Source organism: Hylobates moloch, unplaced genomic scaffold (assembly GCF_009828535.3).
Source record: "Hylobates moloch isolate HMO894 unplaced genomic scaffold, HMol_V3 SCAFFOLD_1, whole genome shotgun sequence".
NCBI lineage: Eukaryota > Metazoa > Chordata > Mammalia > Primates > Hylobatidae > Hylobates > Hylobates moloch.
Genome location: NW_026652276.1, coordinates 103591342 through 103601533, shown reverse-complemented (window position 1 = coordinate 103601533; position 10192 = coordinate 103591342). Strand labels below are relative to the sequence as shown.

At 54.7% G+C, this 10192-nt stretch overlaps 1 protein-coding gene across 1 annotated transcript in view; it reads left to right on the top strand.

Moving 5' to 3' along the window:
* Window positions 1–236: 236 nt before the first annotated feature.
* ELN (elastin) overlaps window positions 237–10192 on the top strand; it is a 39221-nt gene continuing 29265 nt past the window's right edge. The window contains exons 1-4 of the mRNA XM_058430840.1: window positions 237–357; window positions 7525–7575; window positions 9045–9074; window positions 10155–10187. Coding sequence (XP_058286823.1) covers window positions 276–357; window positions 7525–7575; window positions 9045–9074; window positions 10155–10187 — 196 coding nt within the window. The 5' untranslated portion in view covers window positions 237–275. The remainder of the gene's footprint in view (window positions 358–7524; window positions 7576–9044; window positions 9075–10154; window positions 10188–10192) is intronic.

Here is a 10192-nt window from a genome sequence, read left to right as displayed (position 1 = left end):
GTGTGTGTGTGTGAGTGTGTGCTTGTGTGCATGTGTGTGCGTGTGTGTGTCAAGGAAAAAAGCTCGCAGTCCAGCAGCCCGGGCCTGGGAGGCTTGTGAGCCGGGCCTTTCGTAATTGTCCCCTCCCCGCGGCCCCCTCCCCCAGGCCTCCCCCCTCTCCCGCCCTCCCGCCCGCCCTCTCTCCCTCCCTCTTTCCCTCGCAGCCGACGAGGCAACAATTAGGCTTTGGGGATAAAACGAGGTGCGGAGAGCGGGCTGGGGCATTTCTCCCCGAGATGGCGGGTCTGACGGCGGCTGCCCCGCGGCCCGGAGTCCTCCTGCTCCTGCTGTCCATCCTCCACCCCTCTCGGCCTGGAGGTAAGGGCCCCTCGCCCCTGTCCCCAGCGCTGCCCACAGCTGCGGGCCCTTTGGGCCAGGTGACTGGGCGCTCAAGGGGGAGACCTTCATCCCTGGGAACTGCAAGGGGTCCCGGGAGGGAGCCCCTCAGACACTGGGTTCTCGGAACTGCCCCTCCCGGGAGCCAGCCCTGTGCCCAGGAGGAACCTGTCAAACAGACACTCTCGACTCAGAATTGTCCCAACCCGGCATCCAGGCTTTGCTGCCCTGCGAGGGCTGAGGGGGCCCCTGCTCAGGTGCCCGGGTGCCCGCCCTGTAGGGGGATCAGAGCATCCTGGGGGAGGGCCCAGTGGGAACCCCTGGGTCTGGAGACACCACAGTCTGCACACCTGTGGATACAGCTGGGGTGCACACCAGCCCTGGGGATAGGGAACCTGGTCTTGATACCAGCTCAACCGCAGTGAGCTGTGTGACCTCAGCAGGTTCCTTGAACCCTGGGAAGCCGGGACCCCCCGTGAGGAAGGTCAGGGCTCCGCTGAGGATGGGTTTGCAGTTTGGGAAGCTGCTGCTGTGTTCTCCCTGCTGAGGCGGGCAGGGACTCCTGGTATGCGTGTGTGTGTGTGTGTGTGTGTGTGTGTGTGTGCGCGCGTGCGCGCGCACACGCAGGAACGAGCGTGCTGTGTGCTCGTGTGTGTATGTGTGCATGCACAGGTGTGCATGTGTGCAGATGCCCAGCTCTGTCACTGAACAGGGGAAGGGATTTCTGGAGGGGTACATATGTCTGTTCACAGGTTCATCCTTAGGCAGGTGTATGCATATGTTTGGAGAAGTATATGAAGCTGCTCCTCAGCGTGTACAAAAGTCTGCCACCTGACAGACATGTAGACATGTACACATGTATACACGGGCGATCTGGCATCCAGGTGTGACACTAGTGTGGACTGTCACTGTGTGTGTTATGGAATGTGTGCATCTGTGTGTGTGAATGTGTGTGCAATGTGGCACGCAAGCATGAAAAGACAGGCTGGAGAAGGTGTCCGTCTCCTGGCAGAGGCAGTGTGGCTGAGACAGAGGCTGGAGTGGATCCTGGGGCACTGCTGGGCCATCTGCTATGTGCCCCAACCCAGGCACAGTTGGTTATGGGGTTTGAGGGTGCCCCCTGTGGGGCTGCTATGCCACAGCCAATGGGGGAAGACTGAAGATGCTCCCCAGGCATGGGAAAAAGGAGGGCATTTGGTAGGGGGGTCTGGGTGGAGTCTGGTTTCCTTGGGAGTCCTCCTTGCCCTGAGAACCAGACGTTGAGTGGGGGGCAGGAGGGCCACAGGGTGGAGTCAGGGGCCTGGGCAGGAGCTGCAGCTGTTTCCGTGAGATTGAACAGCTTCCTGTACAGGGTCCACTGCTGGACCCGGATGAGGCCAAGGGACATGAGTACCCACAGGCGACGCCCGGCAGGGGCAACGAGCCAGGGCCTGAAAGCAGCAGTCCCGGGTCCGTCTCAGCCTCCTCCCCAGGTGTAGCCCCCAAACACCCAGCCACCCTCCTTCCCAGATAGGGCTACCACCTATAGGGTGGCAGTTCATCATCAAGGAACCTTGAGAATTAGAAATTATTATCATCACTTGACAAACAAGGAAACTGAGGCTCCGGCAGGCTAAGGCAGTATCAGCCAGCTCTCTGCCCCAGGTCAAGGGGCAAGGGGGTTAGGAGTGAGCTAGCAGGCAACATTTCGGGAGGGGAAGGCTTGGGGCTGAGTCCTTTAAAGCAGGCATGCCCTAGGCAGAATCAGCTCTCTCCTTGTGTCCTCAGTGACACTGCTAAACGCCCAGCTGGCCTCGCACTTTGCAGAGATCAATCTCAGCTCTGTCCCAGGTGGCTGGACTTGCTAGGTCCAAATAAGGGGTGTGTGAACTCATGAGCTCGTGTGGGGATTTGCACAGAAGTGCTACTGAAGTCTGCAGAGGTCGGGGAGCCAACGCAGGGAGTGGAGCACTCAGTCACATGCTCACCGCCACTCACCTGGCTGTCCTGGGGGAGCCTGGCTTCTCCCTCAAGGAGGAGGGTGTCACTTACTCAAGTTCAGCAGCTCCAAGGAAGGAACCCTGTTGCGGGGGTGGGGGAGCAGGAGGAGGGGACAAGCCACCTAGCCCCCCGGCTGTTTCAAAAGTGAGCATGAGAAATTAACCCAGGGATAATTCTTCCCTATCCCCCAGAAATAGTATCAGGGATTTTTTTTTTTTCCTGATTTCAGAACTTAAGATGGTTTGGAACAGAGGTTTCCTTTTCTTTTATTTTCCTTTTTTATTTTTTTATTTTTTTTTATTTTTTTAAATTGAGACAGGGTCTCACTGTGTTGTCCAGGCTGGTCTGAATTCCTGGGCTCAAGTGATCCTCCCACCTCAGCCTCCCAGAGTGCTTGGATTACAGGCATGAGCCACTGCCTCTTTTTAAATTTTTTTTAATTATTTTTTTCCATCCTTAAATAGGAACAGGGGTTTTCAACCTGGCTATCTATTAGACTTCCCACCCGAGAATCCCTGCTTGCTTTGGTTGGAGAGGGACCTGGACACAGACTTTTCAGGCTCCCCAGGTGACAGTGGGGTCACCAGGGCCAAGAAGCACTGGTTTAGAGGTCGATCCCGCTCTGTGTGTCTGCCGAGGCCCCGGTATGAGGGCAAATGTGCCCTGTGTGGGAGCGGACAGAGTCACCCAGTGGAGGACAGCTTGTTTTTGAAAACCCTTGGCAGCCTTCTGCATGCAAACAACAAACAGCTTCGTGTAGTCTTATCAGCTCCCCAAGCCAGCCCCCTGGACTTTGGTTTGGCAAAGCCCCCTGCCAAGGCCGGCTGGCTCCAGGCTCGCTCCCAAACAGGCTGCTTCCAGCTCTTTGAACCTGGAGCCCAGGACCCGGGCAAATGGCCCTACATGTGACTTGGGGTCAGCTGGGGGTCCCAGACCAGGCACTTCAGCTCACTGGTTCTCCATTTCCCTAGCTGCAAAATGGAGAGAAACAGCCCTGCCTGAAGTATCTCCTAGGGCCAATGAGAGGTTCCAGCAATGTAATATCTGGGGAAAAAAAAAAAGCATAAAATAAAAGGACCGTGGGAATGGGCATTTTTAAAATAATCTATTCTCTTATTCAGAGTCTGCTAATTTGGGCTCATGGATCCTTGTAATTAGTGCACATTGCTAAGGTTTAATACTCCCTCTCACTACTTACACCATGTTTTGTCTAGTGGAGGGGCAGCTAATGTGTAAATAGATGTGCAATGATGAATGAAGCAGACAGGACTGTTGGGGGTGGCCAGAAGGAGCCTTGGGAAATCCAGGAAGGCTTCCCAGCAGAAGTGACATTTGAGTTAGACCTAAAGAGAAAAGTAAATGGGGCCAGGTGCAGTGACTCATGCCTGTAATCCCAGCAGTTTGGGAGGCCCACGTGGGCAGATTGCTTGAGCCCAGGAGTTTGAGACCAGCCTGGGCAACATAGGGAGGCCCCCCGTCTCTATTTAAAAAATAAATAAATTAATATTTAGAAAGAAAGAAAGAAGGACGGAAGGAAGGAAGGGAAGGAAGGAAGGAAGGAAGGAAGGAAGGGAAGGTAGGAAGGAAGGAAGGAAGGAAGGAAGGAAGAAAGAAAGAAAGAAAGAAAGAAAGAAAGAAAGAAAGAAAGAAAGAAGAAAGAAAGAAAGAAAGAAAGAAAGAAAGAAAGAAAGAAAGAAAGAAAGAAAGGAAAATGTTGGAGGAGCTGTCCGTAGATGAGGGGTAAGTCCCAGACTAAAGGCTCTGGCAGGCAGAACTGAAGAGACAGAAGAGCAGATTCTCGATCAGAGGAAGCCCTGTCTGCAGTTAGTGCTGACAGAATCTAGAGGTGGTGATTCTCCTGTCATGGGAGGTATGCAAGCAGAACACGAAGGATGTTTGCGGAAGGAGGTCTAGCCCAGGCCAGAAGACTATTATGATCCCTGAGAGTCTAGGATCGTGATCCTAAGATGCAAGAGACAAGTTCCACCCTGGGCTAGTCAGTGAAACATGCCAAAACCACATAAAACAAGACAAGTGTTCTCCAGGCCAACTGCTTAGGGCCAGCTGAGCAGCACAGTCAGGGAGAGCCGTGGGCTCGGGAAAGGCAGGCGGGAGAGTCTGAGCTCAGCCCTGGTGCGGGGGTAGGGCTTGGACAGAGGCAAGGACATTCCTGGCAGGAGAAACGGCTTGTGCCAAGGAGTGGAGGGAGAAGTGAGGATGCCCCACGGGGCCTGGGGAAGCAGCTGTTACCTTTTCAAAGCCCTTTCCAATTTCCAGCTGCTGTCTAATTTTATTCTCACCTCTCTCACTTGCAGAAAGGCAGGAATCCTTCACAGCCCCTAAACCTTCTCCGTTTCCTCATTGCAAAATGGGGATTAAAACCTGGGGCTCCCCAGGCTGTCGGTTCAGGCGTGAAGTTTGGCAAATGCCACCATCATCAGGATCTGAACGGTGGGGGTGGAGAGTGGGGACAGAGGAGATCTGGGGGAGGGGAAGCTAAATCTTCCCCCCAGAAAGTTCCTGGGGTACAGGAGGGCAGAACCCCAGGAGAAAGGAAGTCAGGGTTCTGCCAGGCCCGGGGGCTCAACAAGCCCAAGGCAGGGGGACTACCAGGGCAGATGGGGATGTAACAGGTTAGAGCCGGATTCACAGACAACCTCCCTGCCACCCCTCCACTTAATTCACCCATCATGTATTGAGTAACTACTGTATACCTGGCCCTGGGCCACGGACTGTGCAGTGAAATGGGAAAAAATGAAACGTAAGTGCCACTGTCTTTTTATTTTTAAGCAATTACTGTTTGCCAGGTCCAGAAGAGGACATAGCCTATTACTTGAACCCTTTTACAACTTGCAGCAACCTTGCAGCCTCACAGCAACCAAGTGACTATCTGCCCCATGTCACAAAAAAGGAAACCGATGTTCAGAGAGGTTGAGTGACTTGCCCAAGGTCACACAGATGGTAAGAAGCAGCGAAGGCAGAATTAGAAGCCAGAGGGGTCTGTTCTGAGCGCTTTGCTCTTCTCCCCACCTCCACCACACTGTTCCCTGCAGTCTTCTCTGGAGCCGGAGAGTAGAGAGGAAGGGAGAGAGGCACGTGAAGAACGAGGGAGACAGGGAGAAAGGGGAGGAAGGAGAGAGGCCGAGGCAGAGAAAGACGCATAAGAGACTGTTGAGAGCTAGAGGCCAGAGCCAGGGAAGGCATCAGAGGCCCGAGGCGGGCCATGTGTGTGCTTGGCAGCGGATGACAGGGCCCAAGTGCTCCTTCCCAGCAGGCCCAGCCCCCCTGGGGCCACCACTCCGAGCCCTGAGGTTCTGACCAGATTACTTGCACACTTCAGGCCTGGATTGCAGTGCCTGAGGAGCCACAAGCCCTGGGAGGGGGTGGCGCCGGGGTCTTGGCTCGGGTGGCTGTGACAGCTCCACAGCCCTGACCCTGCTGGGCTGCAGCTGAGGCTGACAGGGCCCTGGGGCCAGCAAGCCCAGCTGTGCAGCGTCGCCAGGCCTCGGAGGCCAGACGTCTGGCCGCAAGGCCTCCTTGGACACATTGCAGAGACACCCGTTCCCCCAGCCCCGCCCATGCCCCACGGGGCTCCCGGCCCCTTTCAGCAAAAGCAGTGAGGGAGGGCTGGGCTGGGGCGTTGGCAAGGTGGCTTGTCAAGCTCAGGGGGGGCCTTCTGAGGTGGAGGCAGGGCCCCCGGTTTGGGACCCGATCTGTTGCCATGGCGATGGCTCAGGCAGGGTCTGGATCCAGCATCACAGCGTTCCCCAGTGAGAGCTTCACTGGTCCGTGGGGACTGAACTCGTGATCCTGCCTGGCCGGTGAATTCGCTTTTCCTTAGGAAACTATTCACTGTGCTCATTCATGGCGTCCCCCTGCAGCCCCGGCGCCTCCTAAGACAGCCGGTGTCAGACGGCCAGAGCCCCACCCAAGCTCGGCTGCCCAGTGGCTGAGGACGCTGACCTCACGCCGTCCTATCAGTGTGGGAATGGCTGCATTTGTGCTGGCAGCTGCACCTCCTTAATGCTCGTTGTATCAGCCCGGCCTGCCCTTCCCAAAGCTCTGGCCTCTACCCGGCAGCTCAGCTCGGGAAGGGAGTGGGCTGCCTGGTGAGAGGTGCTGGAGTGGGCTGCCTTGTGAGAGGTGCTCAGACCCAGTGTCTTCCACCCCAGGCCCTCTCCCTGACTCCAGGGAGAACCAGGTAACACAGCAAGAACCATCATACTCCAAGGACTGGCGGCAGGGTGCAGGGGCCTGTCATCCCAGCACTTTGGGAGGCCAAGGCAGGAGGATCGCTTGAGCCCAGGAATTCCAGACCAGCCTGGGCAACATACTGACACCCCATCTTTACAAAAAAATCAATCAGCCAGATGTGGAGGTGCACGCCTGTAGTCCCAGCTACTTGGGAGGCTGAGGCAGGAGAATCGCTTGAACCTGGGAGGCGCAAGTTGCAGTGAGCTGAGATCTTGCCACTGCACTCCAGCCTGGGTGACAGAGCAAGACTCTGTCTCAAAAATAAAGGACTGGCCTGAGCTTGAATCCAGGCCCCGTCTCTTTCCAGCTATGTGGCCCCAGGCATGTCCCTTAACCTCTCTGAGCATGATTTCATGTCTTAAAATGACAGTCTGGGAGCGGTGGCTCACACCTGTAATCCCAGCACTTTGGGAGGCTGAGGCAGGCAGATCACTTGAGGTCAGGGGTTCGAGACCAGCCTGCCCAACATAGTGAAACCCTGACTCTACTAAAAATACAGAAATTAGCCGTGCGTGGTGGCATGCACCTGTAATCCCCAGCTACTCAGGAGGCTGAGGCTGGAGAATCGCTTGACCTGGGGAGGCGGAGGTTGCAGTGAGCTGAGATCGTGCCACTGCACTCCAGCCTGGGTGAAAGGCCAAGACTCCGTCTCAGTCTCAAACAAAACAAAATGATGATAGTAAGCCCTGCCCTTCCAACTTCACAGGCCGATTTCAAAGAGCAAGAATGAGAACACATTTTGTAAACAGAAACTGCTCTGGAGACAAGCAATGTCATTATTGCCATCAGCATCATTCTTGTTTCCATGTAATTGTGGGTTTTGCCACTGAAAGTAATGGCAAAAACCGCAGTTACTTTTGCACCAGCCTAATAGTTCTGGCTCCTGGAGGACTGACTCTACCTGTTTCCTTTCAGGGGTCCCTGGGGTCATTCCTGGTGGAGTTCCTGGAGGAGTCTTTTATCCAGGTAATGTACATGAAACTTCCACACACCCAGGTCATGCAGATGATGATGATGTCCGTAATAGATGCACATTTTGACACTAGGTAGGAACATTGACACACCTAGCAGAAGTCACACCCACTTAAAACTGCAATTAACAAGACGCTGATTTACAGCTATTAAGAGCATACAGGAGGCCGGGCGCGGTGGCTCAAGCCTGTAATCCCAGCACTTTGGGAGGCCGAGGCGGGCGGATCAGGAGGTCAGGAGATCGAGACCATCCTGGCTAACACGGTGAAACCCCGTCTCTACTAAAAATACAAAAAAATTAGCCGGGCAGGTTGGCGGGCGCCTGTAGTCCCAGCTACTCGGGAGGCTGAGGCAGGAGAATGGCGTGAACCCGGGAGGCGGAGCTTGCAGTGAGCCGAGATGCGCCACTGCACTCCAGCCTGGGGGACAGAGCAAGCCCCGTCAAAAAAAAAAAAAAAAAAAAAAAAAAGCATACAGGCTGGACATGGTGGTTCACGCCTGTAATCTCAACACTCTGGGAGGCAGAGAAAGGAGGATTGCCTGAGGCCAGGAGTTTCAGACCAGCCTGGACAACATAGTGAGATCCCCCTCACACACACACACACACACACACACACACACACACACACACATTTAAAATTAGCCATGTTCTACGTTGAGAAAAATGAAAATGAAGTATAGAAATTAAAAAAAAATTAGCTGGGCATGGTGGTGCATGCCTGTAGTCCTAGCTACTGGGGAGGTGGGGCAGGAGGATCACTTGAGCTTAGGAGTTCAAGGCTACAGTGAGCTATAATCGCACCACTGCACTGAAGTCTGGGTGACAGAGTAAAACCCTGTCTCTAAAAGGAAAAAGGGAAAAAAAGAAAAGAAAAATCAAAAGTAATACTTTCAATACTTAAAAAGTATTTGAGGCCAGGCACGGCGGCTCAAGCCTGTAATCCCAGCACTTTGGGAGGCCGAGGCAGGCGGATTACGAGGTCAGGAGATCGAGACCATCCTGGCTAACACGGTGAAACCCTGTCTCTACTAAAAATACAAAAAATTAGCCGGGCGTGGTGGCGGGCGCCTGTAGTCCCAGTTACTCAGGAGGCCGAGGCAGGAGAATGACGTGAACCCAGGAGGCGGAGCTTGCAGTGAGCCAAGATCGCACCACTGCACTCCAGCCTGGGCGACAGAGGGAGACTCCGTCTCAAAAAAAAAAAAAAACACACCCAAAAAAAAGGCATTTGAGTGTACAGAAGTGACGTGGAAGTGGGGAGAGACACCAGCACTCCCCCACATACACACTGGCACTGGACTGCTGGCCAAGCAGAAGAGGAAACTGAGGCTTGCAGAGGGCAGGGCTTGCCCAAGGTCACATAGTTAGGCACAGGTGGATTCAGCCATAGCTGGGGGTGGCAGTGGGCTTGCCTGGCAGGAGTACCGATGCTCTCTCTCTCTCTCCTTCTCTCCCCCCACAGTGGCTGGTCTCGGAGGCCTTGCAGGAGGAGGTGAGCTCAGAAACCATACTTGTTCCTTACTGAAGGGGCCTGGGTTTCACCCGAGCCACACGCATCCTCAGACCTGAGAACCCTGGGAGACCCGAGCATCAAGGACTCCCTCATTTCAGACAGCATCCAGGCCGGGGGAAGAGGCTTCCTTGAGAGCCAGAACCCATTGGCCTTCCCAGTCCCTCCCCTAGACTTTATCCCTGGTGCCCTCTGCCTTCCTATTTCTTCTTCTTTTTGCGGGGGGCAGGGGCGGGGGGACAGAGTCTCTCACTGCAGCCTCTGCCTCCCAGGTTCAAGTGATCTCCTCCCTCAGCCTCCCAATTAGCGAGGACTACAGGCACGTGCCACCACACCCAGCTTATTTTTGTATTTTTTCTAGAGACAGGGTTTCATCATGTTGCCAGGCCGGTCTCGAACTCCCAACCTCAAGTGATCTGCCTGCCTCGGCCTCTCAAAGTGCTGGGATTACAGGCGTGAGCCACCTTGCCTGGCCCCTTGCCCAGCCCCTTCCTATTTCTTTTAATCCTCAAAAACCTCCCTGCCAAGCCAGCTGAGCAGGCACCATCTTTTTTTTTTTTTTTTTTGAGACCAAGTCTTGCTCTCGTCATCCAGGCTGGAGTGCAGTGGCATGATTTCAGTTCACTGCAACCTCCACCTCCCAGGTTCAGGTGATTCTCCTGCCTCAGCCTCCTGAGTAGCTAGGATTACAGGCACGTGCCACCATGCCCGGCTAATTTTTGTATTTTTAGTAGAGGCAGGGTTTCACCATGTTTGCCAGGCTGGTCTCCAACTCCTGACCTCAGATGATCCACCTGCCTCAGCCTCCCAAAGTGCTAGGATTACAGGCGTGAGCCACCACCCCCAGCCCATCATCCCCTTTTGAGGCTGAGACTCTGGGACTCAGAGAGTATAAACCACGAGTTAGAAGTAGAGCTAGGTTCCCAGGGGCTCCAAGTCTGAAGGCGAGGACTTGGGGCGTGAGATTCCACACTGCCCACACTTTGCCCGGGACGGGGGTTGGATAAGTAGTAGATGAATAAGCTAGGCCACCCCATTCACTATCTTCTCTTCCCTCCGCAGCGCTGGGGCCTGGAGGCAAACCTCTTAAGCCAGGTAAG